The sequence below is a fragment of the Populus euphratica genome, unplaced genomic scaffold, assembly GCF_000495115.2.
Source record: "Populus euphratica unplaced genomic scaffold, PopEup_1.0 scaffold476.1, whole genome shotgun sequence".
Classification (NCBI taxonomy): domain Eukaryota; kingdom Viridiplantae; phylum Streptophyta; class Magnoliopsida; order Malpighiales; family Salicaceae; genus Populus; species Populus euphratica.
Genome location: NW_011500354.1, coordinates 147,517 through 169,147, shown reverse-complemented (window position 1 = coordinate 169,147; position 21,631 = coordinate 147,517). Strand labels below are relative to the sequence as shown.

The 21,631-nt window shown below is 31.7% G+C and overlaps 3 protein-coding genes across 4 annotated transcripts; all 3 read left to right on the top strand.

Annotated features, from left to right (window-relative positions):
• On the top strand, positions 1 to 2,459 carry LOC105113998 (uncharacterized). The gene is made up of 2 exons (XM_011010380.1): positions 1 to 299; positions 1,665 to 2,459. Exons 1-2 carry the CDS (start codon positions 132 to 134, stop codon positions 2,199 to 2,201), a joined length of 705 nt encoding a protein of 234 aa, XP_011008682.1. The 5' UTR covers positions 1 to 131; the 3' UTR covers positions 2,202 to 2,459.
• A 161-nt stretch (positions 2,460 to 2,620) lies between these two features.
• LOC105113997 (26S proteasome non-ATPase regulatory subunit 11 homolog) lies at positions 2,621 to 5,311 on the top strand. Of its 2 annotated transcripts, none has more exons than XM_011010379.1 (2): positions 2,621 to 2,968; positions 3,790 to 5,311. In XM_011010379.1, the coding sequence occupies exons 1-2, from the start codon at positions 2,884 to 2,886 to the stop codon at positions 5,058 to 5,060; spliced, it is 1,356 nt and encodes a 451-aa protein (XP_011008681.1). In that variant the 5' UTR covers positions 2,621 to 2,883; the 3' UTR covers positions 5,061 to 5,311. The 2 variants fall into 2 exon arrangements, with proteins under 2 accessions (XP_011008681.1, XP_011008680.1); XM_011010378.1 differs by having other exon boundaries at positions 3,784 to 5,311.
• Positions 5,312 to 6,631: 1,320 nt separating this feature from the next.
• BZIP9 (basic leucine zipper 9) lies at positions 6,632 to 8,714 on the top strand. The gene is made up of 6 exons (XM_011010376.1): positions 6,632 to 6,938; positions 7,081 to 7,204; positions 7,326 to 7,470; positions 7,565 to 7,640; positions 7,989 to 8,114; positions 8,231 to 8,714. The coding sequence occupies exons 1-6, from the start codon at positions 6,798 to 6,800 to the stop codon at positions 8,522 to 8,524; spliced, it is 906 nt and encodes a 301-aa protein (XP_011008678.1). The 5' UTR covers positions 6,632 to 6,797; the 3' UTR covers positions 8,525 to 8,714.
• Positions 8,715 to 21,631: the final 12,917 nt, after the last annotated feature.

The window sequence follows — 21,631 nt, the reverse complement described above, 5'->3', positions numbered from 1 at the left end:
CTATATATATATATATACGTGCCTGTGTAGCTTCCATGACAGTTTTGAAATAGAGTTCTTGAGTTTTAACAAAGCTAGCAAGAGAAGATCAGAATACAAGCCTCAGATCAGCATTCACACACAAACTAGACATGGAGTGGAGAAAATGTTATCTTGATGTTATACTAGTACCACTAGGGTTTATGATCTCCATGGCTTACCATGGCTGGTTATGGCATAAGGTTAGAACGCAACCTCTCACCACCATCATCGGGACAAATGCTAGCGGGCGGAGGTTTTGGGTTTCAGCCATAATGAAGGTACCGGATCTTGCTAGCTACCTACCTACCTTATTATTTGCACTTAATTCTTTCAATTTTATGACCTTCAATGATATATATATATATTTCATAATTTGATATATTTGATGGGTGTTTACCATTTTTTCTTCATAAACCAAAATTCAATAATAAAACCATCTAAAAAAGGGTTGAATACCAAGAAGAAGAACAAGAAGTGAGAATACCCTATTACAAGCATGCAATCTTATCAGAGAATAAATTAAAATAGATGGACAAAATATTGTAGCCCATTTCCCTATGCATCTAGATACAATACGATGCATTGTTCATTTTGAGCAGTGTATTATTTTTACACTTCAACTGTTAATTTTTTAAATTTTATTCTTTAAAATTGGAATACCATGGTTTTTTTCCCTTTCATTTCTGTCAATTTGCATGCCTATTAAGTTTAGTGTGGCGTTAGATTATGAATCAAGCTCAATTTAATTGTTAATCCTAAAAAGAGGTGAATATAAAAAATAGCAAGCTAGAAATTTGTTAAAGAAATTCCCGTGTTCTACATTCCACATGATAAAGAAATATAACCCCGCCACCCGAAAGAGAAAAGAAAAGCTTCCACCAATATATGATTCGGGAATTATATGAATCATTCCTCTCTCTTTTTTTCGAAATATTAATATCATAACTATATTTGTTAAGGAATTTGAGAAGATAAAAAAAGGATATACTAACTATAGCGTGCCTTCCTTGTGGTACTGTAAATATCCCACCAAGCTGTATACCTTAGGTTCGATTCCTACACAGTAACTATTTCTGCTGCTATTTTCTAAAGCAAAGGAAAGCAAGGCATATATTCATCGTGCAATTTGGTAGAAAACCCATATTCCTTGAGTCGATTTGGCCAATATTAATGCTAGCAAAGATGTTGACAGCTTGCATGATCATATGTACATGGAGAATTAAGCCAGGGTGCAATGGGAGACAACGTCCTATCATTTTCCTTCCAATAATTCTCTACTTTTTCTCTGTAGAGTTATGAGATATATGGCCATTATGATCTCATAGTTCGTGATCATTGCCTTTCACTTCACCATTGCGAAAAGAAGGGAAAAACCAGTCATAAATAAACATTTGTTTTTTATGATGAATCTTATGTCCCCAGAAAGCACTAATTGCATCTATGACATATCAAATTAAATTTAGCCCCATTTAAATGATCAAGCCAAAGTTACTGGGCATACGATTAATGTAAAGGACAAAATACTAGCTTGGAATTCTTTTCTGATTGTAATTATCTGATCATAGATTATTTTGACTCTGCTAGTGCACGGAAATCATCTCGACTAACAAGAGTTTAACAAATTAATTTGATGGGGCATGCAGGATAATGATAAGAAGAACATACTGGCAGTCCAAACTCTTAGAAACTTGATCATGGGATCAACCCTAATGGCCACCACCTCCATCCTTTTATCTGCTGGCCTGGCTGCCATTATAAGCAGCACATACAGTGTGAAGAAGCCACTAAATGATGCGGTTTATGGGGCTCACGGTGAATTCATGGTGGCGTTAAAATACGTCACAATCTTAACCATCTTCATGTTCTCATTCTTTTGTCACTCTTCGTCCATAAGGTTTGTGAACCAAGTTAACCTGCTCATCAATACTCCACCAGATCCCATGTCCAGGGTGACCTCAGAGTACGTAAGCGAGCTCTTAGAGAAGGGGTTTGTGTTGAACACGGTGGGGAACAGGCTCTTCTACTCCGCAATGCCTCTCTTGCTTTGGATATTCGGGCCAGTCCTTGTTTTCTTGTGTTCAGTCACAATGGTCCCAGTGCTTTACAACTTGGACTTTGTGTTTGGCAATGGACAAGGAAAGATTATGAATAGGAATGGAGAGATCAGAGACTTTGTATGACAGCAAGATATTAAAGGAGATTAATATTTAAGTATTAAATGTGTAATATAATTCACTCTCACAATATATGTAAGTGAGGTTCGTGTGTATGCCATTAATGAAACTATATATATATGGACAACGTTTGTTTTAATTTTCATGGGTAAGAGAGTTGGATTTTGTGTAATTTCCCATGTTTGTTAAGGTGGAATGAATACGAATCAACTCATTGCATGAGGCAGAAGCCATTACTGTTCATAGTGGAAACGAATTTTTCATGTGTGCCACACACAAGTTTGTGTTTTATATAACATTTCAATCTGATATTAATTACGTCTCGTCTCCGTAGTTTTGTATTTTCCTTCATTTTTGGGTTCAAAGATGAATGAAATTAATTAAAATATACTAATGAACTTTCTCTAGGTTTACTGTAAGATCTATTGTGTATTGGACCTCATTTTTTGCTGCCCATAAATTACCATCAAGTTATTGATTGTCCAATTATGTCTAACCAGCCATCTACGCCTTAAAACTTTTGATGCTAAAATCTAATGCTAACCCGACTTAATTATTGTCAATAACATCAGCTTTACTTTAAGATTCAGCTTCCAAATATCAGCCCATTTAGAACCCATTGTTAAAACGAAAGGCCCATCATATCTCTGCGGCTCATAAGAAGCCCAGTGTAGAACTTACCTGTAGCATGTTGTCCTGCCCCTCATTTAGCATTGCCGATTGTCTGAGCCTCCCTCTCTGTCTGATCACTCTCTCTTTACTTCTTCTGCAAGGTAAGCTTGATTTTCCCTTTATTTCTTCACATTTTCCTCTCTCATTTTCTATCTTAGCTTTCTTCTTTGTGATCAAAGGTTTAGCCTTGATTTTCACCTGGTTACTCTCTTTTTTTCGTGCATATTTTGTGTTTTCATTTTAAAGTTCTAACCTTTGGAAACTTGAAAAAAAGTTTGGATCTTCTTGTTTGGAAAGATGGTTACTTTTGGCATTTTGAAGCATCCAAAATGCTCCCATTTGTAAATACTTGCCAAAAAAACACTGTAATCCGTGGACCAATATTGTTAGTTTTGGACCTTTTGTACTACTAAAATGGAGTCCTCTTCTTAGAGGTTAATACTTGTTCTGTTGTTGGCCTTTCGTTGTTTTATTGAACATGCATGCCAGAAATTCAAGATTTCGTTTTTGGTAAAATGGGTTTTTACACTTCTTGGAGTTAAGTAATTTACTTGCGTTTCTTCAATGGGTCATTTATGTTTAAGAATACCCTAAAGAATGAGAGATTTTAGTATGCTTGAGTAGCTGAAATGAGGTTTTTAGTCATTAGTTCTTTAATGAATAACCTATGCAATAGAATCTCCAAGGTGTTACTATCATCTAGTTTTATGGCAGTATAAGCTAATTTGGTCATCAAGGAGCAAATATTTGATAGTCATGTTATGATTTTCCAGTATATTTTTCACTACTTGGCAGTATAAGCTAATTTGGTCATCAAGGAGCAAATATTCGATAGTCATGTTATGATTTTCCTGTATATTTTTCACTACTTATTTCACAACAATGTTCAAACAATCTGGTGATAATTGTCTTGCAGCTGCAGCTATGACAGCATCATATCTTCCAGCGACAACAGACTCAATTGCTCTGGCTTCAAAAGCTGAGGACCCATTTGAGGCCATTTCCATCCTACACAAAATACTTGAAAACCCTTCTTCTTCTCCGGATGCAATTCGCATAAAGGAACAGGCTATTACCATTCTATCGGACCTTTTCACACAACATAACATGGCTGAGGATCTTCACGCTCTTCTTACTCAGTTGAGGCCTTTCTTTGCCGTGATCCCAAAGGCTAAAACTGCCAAAATTGTCAGGGGAATAATCGATTCTGTTTCCAAAATACCTGGAACGTCTGATGTCCAAATTGCTCTTTGCAAAGAACTAGTGCTGTGGGCTCGTGCCGAAAAGCGTGCTCTCCTGAGGCAGCGGGTTGAGACAAGGCTTGCAGCTCTTTTTGTGGAAACTAAGGAGTATTCAGAGGCACTGGCCCTGCTTACCAGCTTGGTAAAAGAGGTAAAGGGAGTGGATGACAAGCGGCTTCTTGTGGAAATACTCTTGCTTGAGAGTAAGCTACACTATTTGTTGAAGGACCGTCACAAGGCGGGAACTGCTCTCACAGCTGCGAAGAAAGCTGCGAATGCTGTCTATATGCCACCAACTCAACAAGGTGCCATTGATTTGCATAGCGGGATTCTCTTTGCTGAGGACAAGGAGTATACAACAGCTTATAGCTATTTCTTTGAAGCATTTGAGGCACTTAATGCTGTTGAAGACCCAAGGGCAATTTTCAGTCTTAAATACATGCTATTGTGCAAGATCATGACGAACCAATCTAGAGATGTTGCTGGGCTGATTTCTTCTAAGGCAGGCCTTAAATATTTTGGGCCAGAACTGAATTTCATGAAAGCAGTCGCCGATGCTCATTCCAACCGATCTTTGAGGTCCTTTGAAAAGGTGCTGCGGGATTACAGGTATCAGCTGGAGACAGACCCAACTATCTACAATCATCTCTCATCCCGTTATGAAGCTCTTGTGGAACTAAACCTGTGTAGATATATTGAGCCTTTCTCAAGGGTCGAGATTCCACACATTGCTGGGCTGATTGATTTGCCTGTCGACTTTGTGGAGAAAAAGCTGGCACAAATGATTCTGGACAGGAAGTTTGTTGGGATACTGGACCAAGGTGCTGGACAAATCATAATATTTGATGAACCCAAGAAGGATGCTCTCCTCCCTGCAGCTCTGAAAACCATCTCCAGCTTTGGCAAGGTTGTGGACAGCCTTTTTATCAAATCTTCCAAGATTGTGCCCTGAAGAGATTTGCATTGCTTGAGTGCTGCATGTTGATTTCCATTTCCAGTCCTTTCGTTAAAAATAAGCCTGTAGACACTTGACAGCGTTTTGGTTCCAAACTCATGCTCCTGAATTCCTTTGCTAGTTAACGATTAAATGATGTTAGAATCCTTTAATGGCCCAACAAGATATTTGTCTGTTCACGTCTTTGAGTCCTTGTGAACCCTTTTAGGCAGATAGCAAGATTTGACACTGAGACCCATTAAGGTATGTGTTATGTAGCCTATCCAAATCCTCTGACCTGAACCCTCTGGATTTGGGCTTTATACAAAACAATATCACTACATGGCTGTCGAGCTGATTATATGTATTTGGCAGTCCATTCTCTTCGCCTGGAACATTCGACAACTGGAGTGCAAGTAACCACAAAATCTTTTCGTACTTTACGAAATAAACAACACGAGGTGGGTTCGCAGTTAGAAACCGCGTTTTGTTCTGAAAATTTTCTAACCATGAAAAACCTATAATCTATGGTGCCTTAACAGTGAAGAAACTCCACTAGATGGGTTTTGTGTGCAAAGGAAAGTTAAAGAAGCAAGGAACTTTAGATTCTGATTGTGGCTGCAACGTGGGGTTTGCTTGATAATTCACTGTAAAAGTTAGGTATAAACCATTCCAAAAGCAGGCAAAGTGAGCAAAAAGCAATAATATTATTAGTGTTAGCATTACTTTTTTCAAAAAACAAAAAACACTTGAGAAAATTAAGTGGATCTTCCCTTGCTTGAGCACGACACCCAATTATATAAAGCATTTTATCAGCAACTTTGTCATAAGGGCGGTGGCAGTCCAAATCAACCTTCCATTGCTTTGTCCTTGACTTCTCCATAATAAACCTTGGACGTGAGTTCTATTTACTACAACACCATTCGCTCCAGCACAGTTATCCCCTGGCATGGAGGACGAGGGTTTGGTCATGTCGCCTTCATGCTTATACTCAAACAAAGAATCGTAATCTGCTTAACCTGCGGATTAGTTAAAGAATCCTGTGATTGGAATAGATCGTGGATGTGTTTATACATCGTAATTACAAGGAAATGATCGCGAAGAAGTACGACAAGTAATCCAATATTAACAACCATAATTTTAGGTTCTATTATTAGATTAAACTTAAATTTAATTAGGAGATTTTACAAGTAACCGATGCCTAAGAAGACATTTAAATTAAACTTAAAAGATTTTGTTTTAATTATTTTTCTAATTAATTTTAGTTTTTAATTACCTTTTACCTCTTTATAAACACGGTTGGTGTTTTATTTTATTTTTTTTCTTATTGTTAATGAATTATGGATTTTTCATAAAATACCATAATTTTCTGTACTTATTTTTTAACATTTAAAATTATAATTCTAAAACTTAAGAACCCTAATTTCTATCAACAGAAGTGATGCAGGAAGAAAGTTATGCGTCGGTCCATGCGTTTAAACAATGGATTGGGGAAGGTAAATAAGCAAATAAATGAAGGATATATCCGTAATTACAAGTAAAGGTCAAAACTTTTTCACTTTGGCACGACTTTTGCTTCCTTCCACTACTCCAAACTCCCAAGCAAAGACCTGTACTTTGCTCATTCCAAGATCTCTAGCTCTCTATATATAACTCCCATGGACTCCCCTGGTCACTTCCCTCGCTCTTTTTAATTTCTCTAATCAGAATAAGCATCGTTATTATTAGCTGCAGGAGTTGAAGCTAATCAAGGAAATGGAGGAGCAGAAAGCAGGAGGAAGTGATGGGATGAAGAAAAGTGAGTCAGAATTGGCTGGTTTTTCTGCTGAGACTTATGGCTTCTTCAGTGATATTTTATCTGGTGATCTTTCTTCTTTCCCTGTCAACAAAACTCGGGTTAGTAACTTTCTCTTTCTTCGAGAAAAATGTTATTGCATAGTTCCTGTGCATGTGGATCAAAACAGTTTTGTTGGTTGGCGGCAAATCCATTGTAGTCAACTCAAGTTCGTAGTAAGTTATTTGTTGTCTGCTAATGTAGGACATCGTGAATGGTTTCTCAACTTGTGGTGGATTAACAGAATCCTGCTTCCTCTGGTCTCAAAATACCAATCCCAAGAATTCCAGTGTTTCAGTGTCTACTGATGCCCAGTCATCACTTCGTGGTATGAAACCAAAGTCATATGTTCATCTAGTTATGTAGCTTAGCAGTTAATCTGGTATGCTATTTAAGGATGTTTCGTTTTTGAGGTTTAAAATATTAATTAATGGCTGGAAATTGGTCAGTTGGCAGTCCAATGTCTGCTAATAAACCAAGAGTGAAAGATAGCCAAACTAGAGTTGCTGCCAGTGTTTCGTCTCCTGACCAATCAGATGAAGATGGTCTGTCTGAGCAGAGCACAAACCCTCATGACATAAAACGTATTAGAAGGTAATATTGATCTTTCCTAGAGATTGGAATACAGATGTTTGATGGATGTCAATCCTGCCTGTATGTGATTGTGATTGTTGCTTTGTTTCTTTAGGATGGTTTCGAATAGGGAGTCGGCTAGACGATCGAGAAAAAGAAAACAAGCACATCTATCAGATCTTGAAATTCAGGTATGATTAATGTTTAGAGTATTAATTGGATATCTGAATTGTTTAAACAAGTTGAAGCTAGTAGTAGTTGCCGAGAGAAAGGTAAGTAGATGGATAATCAGACTGCTTTGACTGTATACAAGAATTTCAGATTTTCGTTTCACAGGATTTGAAAGTTTGTTTCTATCATTAAGCATTTCTAAAATCAAATGGAGCATGATGTCCATCTTACAGCACTTTTGCTATATTTCCAAAAATTGTTGTTCAAGTGGAAGAAGTTCATTGTTCTACCTAAGATATAGCTTTTTCTATCCAATCTCTTTAAGAGTAATTGATATTTGAAATCATGCCTGATTCATGTTTGCTCAGGTTGATCATTTGACAGGAGAAAATGCATCTCTATTCAAGCAACTTTCAGACGCTGCCCAACAATTTCGTACTGCTGAAACAAATCGTTGTGTGCTTAACTCAAATGTTGAAGCTTTGAGAGCCAAGGTGTGTCTACTGCTGGAACATAAAGCAGGACTTTTGTACGATAAATAAATGAAAGACTTTCAGTTCAGGTTAACAAAACTTGATTTTGTCTAATTGAGTTTATGATATAATTTTAGGTGAAGTTAGCAGAAGATATGGTTGCTCGAGGTTCATTGACGTGTAGTAATTTCAATCAATTTCTTCAGAGTCATCTAACTTCTCCTCAACTGCTCAATAATCATAACTTACATCTGATGCCAAATGTCTCACCAACTATAACAATCCAGGGAGATGAAGCATCATATGCCGGAATGTCAGTTTCGGGACAGAATTCAGGACTTGGACTTGGAAGTACAGATATCAGCAATGGCAATCTTAATAATGGCATATTAAGTGATGCAGTAAGCTGTATAACAAACATTTGGTCTTAAGAACCTGATTAACTCTTCGTATCCAATTGGGCTGATTCCCATGCTGCATGGATGTTATAATTCTATCATCATCATTATTCTTGTATTAGAAGTAAGCATCAATATTTCTAAGATACATGATAATTATGCTATATCTTAAGATATTTGTAACTAGTTAGTGATGCAAATGACGAAAAACCTGGTGAGAATGCACATGAAGAACCTGTTGATAAACAACATGATCAACCCAAAGCCAATAGAGGCAGTGGAGTGGAGTCTAATGGAGGTGATAGCATGTTGAGGGAGGGTAATTCTGGTAGCTAAGCCATGAAAGTTTATCAGAGAAGTAAGTCTTTGGTCAATGGTTGAGTCATTAGATTTATGTCAAACAATTAGTGACGAAGTTTTATAGTAGCAGTTATTATCAATGTTTATCCTAAAATCACAATTAACAATAGTTAAGTGATGATGGAAAAGAACTGTTGTAAAAGAAATGACAAATTTTAAGATTATTATTGGAGAGATTCCAAATTATGGGATAGATTTCCACTTTTAGGCAATGAGATTGTGCAGTATCTGATATGATCTTAACAGTGTTGAAGATTAATGAATATTACAGTTCTTTTAACTGCAGAATTCTCAATCAATTCCATTTTACCTAGCATCATATGGTATCAAAGCAAACCCCACACGATCCTTACAAAACAATGCCAGACACCCGGAGTGGAAATTCATACAATCCGGTGACTTTTGGTGCTTGTGAAACCCGCCCTTCGAACACCATTAATCACAACCCTCAAACAAATGCTAATCCTCCTGCCCACATAAACCAGCCAACAGAACCTATTCCCTCGCCTATGCACTTGCAGCAACAACTAGATCAACTTACTCAAACCATGAGGACTATTTTGTGTCGTCTTAATACCACTGAAGAAAGAAGCATTACTCGTGATGTTGGGGTTTTTTTAGGGCTTGATCACCACAGGATCATAGAGTCCATATGGGGGAACGAAAGGAAATCATGGTTGACAGTGCAGAAGAGGGAGACATCCTAGTTAGGGGTGGTTTATAAAATTGAAGTTAAAAGGGGCTGCACGGGCTTAGTGGAACAGTGTGGAGGAACAACTTGGACGTACTCGCCAACCTCCTATTCATGACTTGGGGCACGTGGATGAAAGCAAAGATAGAGTCCAAGTACTTACCAGTTAACTATGAAGAAGTGGTTTACGAAGACATGCTGAGTTAGAGTTCTGGAATATTAGTGACCAAGTATCTCTTTGCTAGTAGAAAAATTATTTTAAAAAAAAAATAAATTTTTAGAAAAATGAATTTTTAGAAAATAAATTATTTTTTAATATTTAGTAGTATTATAAAAAATAAACTGGAAAATATTTTCTAGTGTTTGGTTACATTATGAAAAATAAATTGGAAAATAATTTATTAATGTTTTATTTTTCTCAAATTTATTAAAATAATGAGGAACAAATTTTACAAGTTAAAAATTTAAATAATAATGAAATTGAAAAACATAATTTCATAAATTATCTCAAATAAAATAAATAATAATCAAAATAATAAAGATCAAATCTAAAAAAAATGAAAAAATTAAAATAATAATAATTAATATTTCATAAAATATTTTAAATAAAATAAGTAACAATCAAAAAAATGAGAACCAAATTTGATAGATAAAAAATTTTAATAAAAAATAATAAGAGAAAAGCAAATAAAAATTATAAAAATGAGGATCAAAGTTAATATAAAAATTAAATTTTAAGAAAAAAATTAAAAAATAAATATTCAAAATAAAATATATATATATAACAATCAAAAGTTTGAGGATCAAATTTGATATAATTAACAAATAACAACATTTCTAAGGCCATGTTTGTTTCCCGGAAAACAGTTTTCAGGAAACCACTTTCCAAACTTTCCTGTATTTGTTTGTCATTAGAAAAGTTGGTCAATGAAAAACATTTTCCGGTTAACAAAAAGCATTTTCTAGTCAATGGAAAACACTTTCCGGTCAATAAAAAACATTTTCCGGTCAACGGAAAACACTTTCTGATCAATGAAAATATTTTTAGTCAAAAAAAAATTATCTTAGTTTTCGGGAAAGTGTTTTCCTTTTTAGCTATGTTTGTTTTCCGAAAAGTGGTTTCCGAAAAAACACTTTCCAAACTTTTTGTGTTTGTTTTTCAGAAAGTGGTTTATGGAAAATCACTTTCTAAATTTTCTTGTGTTTGTTTGCTGTTAGGAAAGTTGGTAAACAGAAAACACTTTCCAGATAAAGAAAAATTTGGCTTGATATTCAAGAAAGTGTTTTCCTGAAAAATTTGGGAGGAAAACACTTTCCGGAAGTTGTGAAAAAATTAAAAATGTTATTATTTGCTGATTATATCAAATTTGATCCTCAAACTTTTGATTGCTATATATATTTTGTTTTTAATATTGATTTTTCAATTTCATTTTTTAAAATTTAATTTTTATATTAACTTTTGTCCTCATTTTTATAATTATTATTTGCTTTTCTTCTATTATTTTTTTATTGAAATTTTTATCTATCAAATTTGATCCTCATTCTTTTGATTTTTATTTATTTTATTTGAAATAGTTTATGAAATGTTAATTATTATTATTTTAATTTCTTCATCTTTTTTTTTTAGATTTGATCTTTATTATTTTGATTATTATTTATTTTATTTGAGATAATTTATGAAATTATTATTTTTTTCAATTTCATTATTATTCAACTTTTTAATTTGTAAGATTTATTCCTTATTATTTTAATAAACTTGAGAAAAATAAAATATTAATAAATTATTTTCCAGTTTATTTCTCATAAGATAACCAAACACTGGAAATATTTTCCAGTTCATTTTTCATAACACTACCAAACATCGGAAAATACTTTACTTTTCAGGAATTTATTTTTCTTGGAATCCACTTTCCCCTGAATTCACTTTTCAAAAGGAAACAACTTTCCTGCAAACAAACAGAGATTTTTCACAATTTTCTGAAAAGTGTTTTCCTCCCAAATTTTTCACGAAAACACTTTCCTGAAAACCAAACCAAATTTTTCTTTGACTGGAAAGTGTTTTCTGTTTACCAACTTTCCTAACAGTAAACAAACACAAGAAAGTTTGGAAAGTGATTTCCCGAAAACCACTTTCTGGAAACACAAACACAAAAAAGTTTGGAAAGTGTTTTCCTGGAAACCACTTTTCAAAAAACAAACATAGCTAAAAAGAAAAACACTTTCCTGAAAACCAATCTAAATTTTTCTTTGACTGAAAAATATTTTTTGTTGATCAAAAAGTGTTTTTCGTTGATCGAAAAATATTTTCCATTGATCAATTTTTCTAATGGCAAACAAATACAGGAAAGTTTGGGAAATGATTTCCCGAAAACTATTTTTCAAGAAACAAACATGGCCTAATACACAGAAAAATATCATAAACTAACAGTTTGAAATCAAGTTATTGAAATTGGACTGAATAATTGTTAGGATTGTTGCTAGTAATATGCAACAATTATAAAAGAAGTATTTATAACTTACTCTAAAAAAAAAGTATCATTATCAAAAGACTATAATAGTAATTCAGTAATTATCAAACAAGTTACAGTAACTATTGATAAAATGGTATAACTCAACCAAATTATTTTACCATTGATGCTTATAAATAAAGGCATAAATTAGAGAGCAAATAAAAGAGAGAGAGTGAAAGTGAGAAAAAAAAAAGAGTTGAGAAAAAGGAGTAGCTGTCAAAGACAGCAACCTTGTTGCTTTGTGCAAAATTTAATTTTGCTATTTTTTATTTATTTTTTTATGTTGTTGTGGGCTATAAACTTATATATACACTATACTAGGCAATAAAAAAAATCACCCAACTTGGAATGCTTAAACTTGTTGGATTTTCTTTTTGTCATTTTCCTTGTTTTTGCATCCTTTCTTTCAAAAACAAAAAACTTGTTAAATCTTGGAGAATAGTCTTGTATAGGTAAATATTCTTAATAATAGTATTTATGTATGACTAAATTTTGTGTTCTGTTATATTTTGTTTATTATTTTTTCAAAACAAAAGAGATTTACACGCAAGTATGCATGACGAGCAATCATATACATTTCAAAACTTGATACATCCAAACCAAGTTATCAAGTCTTCATAAGCACTAAAAGGAAGATTCTTGCATGAGAAACTTCTTTATATATGAAAAATATTTTTTTTTCTAAAATGGTTTGAATATATTAACTCAAAGTTAAATATCAAAGAAAATTTCAAGTTGAGGTAGAAATAAGAGAATAAAATGTTTAAGAATTATATAAATTATATTTTGAGGTATCACTTAATAATTGAAGCTTTTGTGTGAAATGGTTTTTGACATATTATTAGAGTTTTATTAATGAATTGGTTATGAATTAAAATCTTACCATCCCATTCTAATTAAGCACAAGTTAATATAAACCTATACAAGTTTCATGTTCAAATGATTTTCAATTGAGAAGATGTTTTAAAGGATAATATAAAACTATTTTTAAGACCTCACTTAATAACTTAAGGAGGTGTTTGAGAATGTGGAATGATTGCTTTTCAAATTACTTTTTGCTTGAAAGTGTATTAAAATAATTTTTTATTTAAAAAAATTATTTTTTACATCAGCATATCAAAATAATTTGAAAATACCAAAAAAATATTAATTTTAAGTAAAAAAAAAAACAAAATTCATTTTTTTAAAGCATTTTTAAAATGCAAAAACAAACAGGCACTTAAGCTTTTGACTTAAGATAGTTTTTTTATATTGTATTAAAGTCTTATTGACCAAGCAATTACGAGTTTGAATCTCGCACTCCCATTCTATTTGATAAAAATTAGATTATATAGGCTTGTACAAGTTTCAAACTCAAAAGGCTTTCACTTGAAAAGATATGTTAGATAATTATATAAATCATATTTTGTAACCTCACCTAACAATTTTTGGGTGACAACTTAAGTTTTTAGGTGAGATGATTCTTTAACATTAAAAAGGATTCATTGCCTTAGTAGGCAAAAAGAGGAATTTTTTTATTTAAAATAAGGCAAAGATATGGAGATAATCATGTGTAACTATATATTTTAAAAAATAATGAATTGAAAGAAAGATCCAAATAGTGTATAATTAATAAAGAATTAATGATAGATAAGTGTATTAAAATATCTATTAATTATATTGGAAAACGAGAACATTATTTTGATTTATGGAATAAAACTAAAAAATTTAAGGGATTAAATAAGAAAGAACGTAAAGAATGCACTTTTGTATAGGATTAGGAGTAGAAGAGTGAAGAAGTTGTAAACCTATTTAATCATAAGTTTGTTAGGAAATTAAATATGAAAATAATTAGAAAAACAAATCTAACCAACACTTTGAAACTCTTTAGTTCTTATCACACTTTCAAAACACTCAATTAGATTCGAAAAAGCAATCCAAAGTTACACTAATGCCTTTACACATCAATCTCATAACCTTCAAGTAAGGTGTTATGTATGAAAAATAGTATTTTATATATGATGGAAGGGGATCAAATTAAGCTTAACTTTAAAGGTCTGTGTGATGTTATAATCGAGTGCCTAAAGTGGAGCTTTATTAAGTGTAAAGGACAATCATTGAGCTCTATCTTTCAAAGATATGAGCCTTACAATTGACTTTATAATCAAGAAATAATTCAACAATATCTCTCTACTTAGCCTCTTTTTTACCTTAATCCTAATGTCAACTAACCCTTTTATGTTATATATTTATTAAAGTAATAGTAATTAAGTTTTAAAGATTTCATGCAATATATAGAAATCTTATATTAACAAATAAGAAAAGAAAAGTGGAACTTGGCTAGGTCATAAGTGAAGCCACATAACTCTTCGGTTTTTAAGCAAATAATGAAAGAACAATTCTATATTTAAAGCAAAGCGCATATCTATCTCTATTTTACATGAAAGATGTAAAGGGAGAATTGAGGTGCTATGAATTGATAGTTGTATAGAATTTCCTGGTAATTATAGATTGGTAAAAAAGCTGGGGATTTTAAGGAAGAAACTAAAGCAATGGAACAAGTCTACTTTTGATTATCAGAATCACAAAATTATAGGTATTTAACATGATTAAAAAAGCCTTGAAGATTTAGATGATTTCTATTGTCTGATTATAGCCAAGAAACTAAAGCTTCAGGGTTTGAGTTCTAAGCATTGAAAGGTTGGTAGGAAGGTGGAGGATATCTAGAGGTAGAAATCTCGATTAAACTGGTGCTAACTTGAGGACAAGAACACTAGGTTCTTTTATTTATCAACTAGTTTGAGGAAAGACCATAAAAATATTAGTAAGATTGAGCAGGATGGGAACTATCTAATATCTCTAAATGACATTAAAGAGATTGTTGTCACTTCTTATTTTAATATGTTTGTTAAGCCCAATTATAAATAAATTGAAATGGGTGGCTCAAGGTTTAAAAAGATTTATGAGGTTAGTTTAGTTTATTAAGAAAGACCTCCCTCAATGAAGAAGGTGAAGTAAGTAGTATGAGACTGTGATGGTTCGAAAGCTTATGGTCCAAATAGGTACACATTTTCCTTTTAGAAAAAGATATGGAATCTTATCAACACTAATGTGTTTTTTATGGTCAAATATTTTTTTAGAACTAGTAGGTTGCAGGGGTATTAGTTCTTCCTTTTATGGTGTTGATTTCAAAGACTAATAGGCCAGACAAGTTCTTTCAGTTTTGACCTATTAACTTGATTCATGGGTTATAAAAAATAGTAGCAAAGCTTTTGTCTACTAGGCTTTGAAATGTTCTAATAGAAGTTATTAGTATCAATCAGTCAACTTTAATTCTAGGTGTCAGATTTTAGATGGATTTATGATAGCTAATGAGGTTTTTCATAGTATTCGTAGTAAGTGGGGTCACGAGTTCTTTCTGATGGTGGATTTTCATAAAGCTTTCGACTCGATTTTATGAGTGCATATTGATGTTACTATAAGTTATATAGGATTTGGTTCTCTTTGGAGAAAAAATGATTTTTGAATGCTTGCCCATCTCTAAAATAGCCATTTTGATCAACAACTCTCGTACTAGAGAATTAGTTATAGAGAAAGGTTAAGGCAAGGGAACCTTTTTTCCCCATTCCTCTTTGACATAACAATAAAAGGTTTGACTAATTTATTTAATAGGGCTTCATATTTGGGTTATTTCAAGGATCTTCAAACTTATACAAGGAATTATATAACTCATGTACAATATGTAGATGCTCTGATATTCATGCTAGATAATTGCTCTTCTTTGTTGCATGTTAGGAGAATTCTTCGTTACTTCGAGATCATTTCGAGTTTTAAAGTTAATTTCTATAAAAGTTATTTTATAAGATTAACTTCGATGAGAATTACATTTCAGATTTAGCTAGTGCAATTTTCTATTACAATGATTATTTTTCGGATAAATGCATTGGGTTGTCTTTAGGCACCAATCCAAGTAGGCTTTTTACTCGAAAACTAGTGTTGTCTACTATCAAAGCTAAGTTAAGTACATGGAAAGGGAGGATGTTGAGCATAACTAAGAGGATATGTTTGATTAAATCAATTTTAAGTTTTTTTTATCTTTGTATTATATATTTGTTTATCATATATTGAATGGTATAATTAATGTCATATCTTTTATTAATTGCTTTTTTTTATGGAGCGGTATTTCAACTTTTCATGGAATTTACAAGGTGGCTTGACATAAGGTCATTAAGTAAAAATACCATGGTGGTCTCGTTTTGGGGTCTTTATATAATACAAATTTAGCTTTGTTCTTTAAATGGGTTTGGAATCTAGATAATGGAGCAGCAAGAGGTTAGCAAGAATTTATTCTATGAAAGTATCAACCTAATCTTTTTAATGGGTTTCTTGTGTTTTTTGGTTCTCTTTCTTCAACCTGGTGTGGCATTGTTTTAGCTTTTTACACAAGCGAAAGCATAGCTATTCCACTTAAGTCCAACATTGGGTTCAAGGTAGGCAATGACAACAACATTTAGTTTTGAATCGATTTTTGGTTAGGTACTCCAGCTCGTCTTTAAAATTTATCTCCTAAATGATTTAATCTTTCTTTGCAGCAACCGGTTATGCTTGTAGATGTGTATAGCCTAGATGATAAATCGATCGGTTTGACTTGGAGGACGAATCTCAAGTCCCATTTGCTTTATATATAAGAAAGTTTAATGGTAAAGATGGAGCGTGGTTTAGTTTTTCTAGAGGTAAAGATAGAAAGGTATGGAAATTTGATAGTTCTAGCACTTATTCATTTCATTCAAGTTGCAAATTTCTAAATAGCTTATCTATTTTAGGGGCTCCTTTTTTTGTTTTGCTTTGGAAAAGTTATACACCTCCTAAAATTGATGTGTTCATGTGGCTCTTATTTAATAATTATTTTAGCATTCTGGGATTTTTTAAATGAGATGGGAATTATTAATTACAAGGATGCTTTTTGTCATTTTGTTGTGATGGGATTGAGGCTATTAATCATTCGTTTCATCACGTGGAATTTTTTTGGTAAATTCATGCATTGGTTCAAGTGTTTAAGTTGTCTATACAAGGACAATTTTTAGGAATGGTATAGGTCGGTTAGAGACAATTTTTAGTGTCATGCTATTATTCTTCTTTGTGGAGTCTTTTATTGGTCTATGTGATTAGTTTGTAATCGACTTGTCTTCGAGCCCAAGATTCCTAATTGGAATGTGATATTTTATCTTACCTTATACCGTTTGATCTTTCAGTTGAAATCCCTAATTAGAAACTTTATTTATTCAGGTTTTGATCTAGTTAGAAGTCTTAAATACATTTTAAACTTGTCTAATTAGTTTGGTTTTTGTTTGTTTGCTTTTTTTCTTGTTTTTAAGATACTCATACTGCAAGTTTTTAGTCTTTCAGTCACCATCTTCTTAATGGTGCTATTTTAATTTGATTCAACTTGATTACTATTAAAAAAGAAAAGAAAACGATGTAAAGGGTGGAATTGCATGTTTCAAGATTAGTTGGGTCACCCGTGAAGGCATGGTATAGTTTAGTTATCGAGCAGCACGAGTGTGTTCCTCACAAATTTTTTTATTTATTTATGAAAGACTGTATGTCTTATAAATGTTGTCAAAGAGCGTTCACGTAGTTCAAAAACAAGTGGAAACACTTGGATGGAACGCCCTCTATCAGAATACATGCAGCATCCCTCTCCAGAATTAGCAGCTAGATTTTCCAAGTGATAAGCTTCCAGTTCCATGAATTTGGCAAAAAGAGCTTGATAAACAGAGGATGTCTTCAGCTATCATCCCATTTCTCGAATTAGTATTCCACGTTTCCCTTGTATGAGCTAGATTGCCTTTAGTTAATATTCTTAGTGTGTGTGTGTTTGATGGGAGGGGTACAGCTTTATTTTTAAAATAAAAGGAACATATTCTGTTGTTTTTCCCCTTGAGATAATAATTATATACTATCCAAGTAATTATAATTAATTTTCTTTCCTTTTTTTTTAAATGAAAATAGCATCATTCTCTCCCCATGAAAGAGGGTGAAACATTTGGGAAGAATAATTAACTATTAAAAAAAAACCCTGTAATAATACTGCCTCGAAAGAAAAGAATACTGGTCAAACCTCTACAATTCCACTACTGACATGACAACATTAACTTTTAATTTACATAAAGTGTAATTAATTAATTAATTAATGAAACGAACAAACGGCAATTAATTAATGGCGAGGCAGGGGCAGGGACGGAGGGCGGCAGAGAGATAGAGGAGGCACGATTCAGCCCAAAAAGGCGAGCAGCAAAAGTGGTCAAAGAAGCACGAGACCAGAAAAAAGCGTAAGTTAGTACTGTGCGTGGATGTAGTCAAGCCAAGACCCAAGATAACAGGTCAAAAGTTATGAAAGGCACGCTCCCCGGTGGCCCCACGGGACTTCCCTCCTTTTTAATTTATACCTTTTTTTATTATTATTAAGTATAAAAGAGGGGTGTTCTCACTGTTTCAAAATTATTCTTCACATCTAACTGCGGGTTGAAGTTTAAATTTTTTTAAAAAAATTAATATGATCCTTGAACTTCTTTTATATAAATATATAAATATATAACTGAGCCGGCATCCAATTGCATATTTTTTCTAAGATAGAATTTTAATAAATGATTAAAGTAAAAACTAAGGGTAAAATATATGTTGCCTTTTAATTTTATTTAAAAAGTATATTTGAATCCTTATATGTTTTTTAGCTATTAGATGATTCGTCCTTTTAGTGCTAGAAAAAATTGATTTTAGTTTGGAGTTAACTGAGTCTATTTGATTTAATCAGTTTTGGTATATTCAAGATTAATCAGGTTAATTAATTTAATTTTATAGTTATATTTTGATTTCTAAACATAGAGCTTTAATTCTTTATGTTATTTTATTTTGAGTTATTTTTTAGTATTTTTTATATTTATTATAGATTCTACTGATATTTTTATTAATAATCTTCAATTATCTCTAGTTCTATATCCATTTGTCTTTTTTGTTTTGTTTTTTGCACGTGTATGTTTCATTTCTTATACTTATAAATAACTAAAATATATATTAAACATTATTCCCTCGTTATTTGATTAAACTCAACCTCTTCATTTTAATATTATTTTAGGTTCTTAGCTTATGTTGAAGGTTGTCATTTTATTGAGAGTTCTTGCTACTTTATTTATTGATTTGTCTTACTTGCTTCCTCCATGCTTTTCTTATTCTCGTTTATTTAATATCTTAGATGCTTTATTATTATTGTATTATTATTCAAGTTTAGATTTTTATTTCAAAGATTAGATTTTATTAAATGTAATAAGTAATTTGAATCATAAATTGTTTTATTAGTTTTGAGAGATATTTAAAAGTTTATGAAATACTATGTGTAATGTGTGTGTGTGTGTGTATGTTACATGTACATATGTATGTTTTGAGGTTTACATTATTAAGGATTTCTTGTGATACCACTTCTACATTGCTAGTTACGGACCTATGATTCGGGTCATGATAATCATCTTAAATTATTTTTAAAAGTTAACTCATATGTTTTATTGGTTATCAAGAATGTATTTGAATCCATAAAATTAATTGATATAATTCGAGCTAGCTCCTATATGTTTTAATTGGAAACTCAAGTTAGATAAAAATCTAAGTTATGAGGTTTTAAAATTGATCTATTTAGCCAAGTTTAATAATATAGTCAAGAAAATTCTTGGTACCCTTAATATTTAAAAAAAAATTAAAAAGTTGATTCAAACCATGGTAGAGCACAAGACAATATAATAGTATATTAATGATATCCACAGTTTATCATTTATAAATTTAGTCTCAACTTACACGTTCCTTCTCAAATAATTTTAAAACGCATATTTTACATCTATTTAATATGTAACACAAACTGAGTTACCATCATAAATAAATTAATAAACATAGAATTATTGGCAAGAAAAGATTGCACATAAAAAATTTTAAATTCATAGTTTTTATTTTTGAAAGATAATTATGATATATAGCCGACTTCCTATAAGGTATACAAGTTTTTAAATAAGATACAAATAGACCCTTCCAAAATAGAAAAATCATAATCTAAAAAAAAGAAGGAAAAAACAGTATAAAATTCAAAATTAACATAAAATACAAGGAAAAAACAGTATAAAATTCAAAATTATTATGGAATACCAAAAAAAAAAAATCAAGAAAAAATAACAAAACTTGCTCAGATGGTTTCTTCGGGATCTAATTAGGAGGTCTTATGGAGGGGGCTATTGAAGGTGCGTTGACCCCACAATATAATTGGGTTTTAATTTGAGAATTACTTGGAAAAGTTTGAGTTTGATTAATTATTGAATCGAAATTTATGATTTTAAAACTAAGCTATTAGATAAATCTTCATCCAACTTTGATAAATTTCTATCTCATTGCTTAAAAACTTTTATTTTTCTTGGCACGGCTACATCTATATATCTTTAAAAATTAATAATTTTTTCTTAAATTAATTATGCCTTGAGTTCGAATACAAGAAATCAAGTAATCAAGCATACCTCTTTAACACATCAAATCAACCTCTTAGATTTAGAACAATTAAAACTCAGTTGTTGAATAAATTATTCTAAGTAGCCATAAAATATTTGTAAAAATCTGATAGTTTTATGCAAATATATCACTCATGATGGACGGACTCCATGAGATTAAAATTACCAAACAATTGATAAATTAAGCTTCTTCTTCTTCTTCTTCTTTTAACTGATAATTACGACTCATTATTAAGAATGTTGATGGCAAGACGTAGATGACGGGCTACGAGTAAAGTTCGCCATTAATTATCTTTTGATTCTTAAATAAATATGGATGAATCTGATCTTACATCTCTGCCAAATTCTTTTACCAATTAATTCTGTCAAACACGTCGCAGTTTTTAGTCTGTAGTAATCTTATTTATTTATTTTTCATTTACAATACGAATCAAGCATATGTTACAATTCTGAGAGCATGCTATTTTCTCTAAAGTTTTTTTTAGATTAATTTATATGTTAATCCGATTAAGCTTTTTACTAAATAATCTTTAAGATGTATTCTTATAGCAGTAGGATGTATTGATAAAAATTTATTAAATTTTTCTGATTGTTGGCTTTAATGTTTAAATTTTAGACATTGTTTGGTAGCCCGATCAATCATCTAGTTTGATCGTGTGGTTGGCTGCAAGGAATTGTTTGTCTCAATGATTGAATCACTGTTTTTTTTTTTTAAGAATTATTTTAAATTAATTTTTTAAATAATTTTAAATGCAAATATTAAAAATAAATTTTGAAAAATAAAAAAAATGTTATTTTAATATATTAAAAAACACTTTAAAACCAAACACCCTCTAAACATTCACTTAATCGCTAATATTAAAATTTAAAAAAAAATAGTAATTTTTTTCTTTTTTTCATCTAAACATTCCAGCAAAAAGAGACCGATATCTTTAAATTTCCCATTTCAAGAAACAGGATATTATACGACTGCACGTGTGGTGCACAGTTGCCAATGGTTTGAAGGTACTGTTCAATGTCATATATATATATATATATATATATATATATATTTATTTTT

Excerpts from the sequence above, each read along its gene's own strand:
- LOC105113998 (XM_011010380.1), top strand. The coding sequence starts at position 132 with ATGGAGTGGAGAAAATGTTATCTTGATGTTATACTAGTACCACTAGGG. Across the intron at positions 300-1,664 it reads GGGTTTCAGCCATAATGAAG|GATAATGATAAGAAGAACAT; the intron begins GTACCGGATCTT and ends TGGGGCATGCAG.
- LOC105113997 (XM_011010378.1), top strand. The coding sequence starts at position 2,884 with ATGTTGTCCTGCCCCTCATTTAGCATTGCCGATTGTCTGAGCCTCCCT. Across the intron at positions 2,969-3,783 it reads CTCTTTACTTCTTCTGCAAG|CTGCAGCTATGACAGCATCA; the intron begins GTAAGCTTGATT and ends ATTGTCTTGCAG.
- BZIP9 (XM_011010376.1), top strand. The coding sequence starts at position 6,798 with ATGGAGGAGCAGAAAGCAGGAGGAAGTGATGGGATGAAGAAAAGTGAG. Across the intron at positions 6,939-7,080 it reads TCCCTGTCAACAAAACTCGG|GACATCGTGAATGGTTTCTC; the intron begins GTTAGTAACTTT and ends CTGCTAATGTAG. Across the intron at positions 7,205-7,325 it reads TGCCCAGTCATCACTTCGTG|TTGGCAGTCCAATGTCTGCT; the intron begins GTATGAAACCAA and ends GAAATTGGTCAG.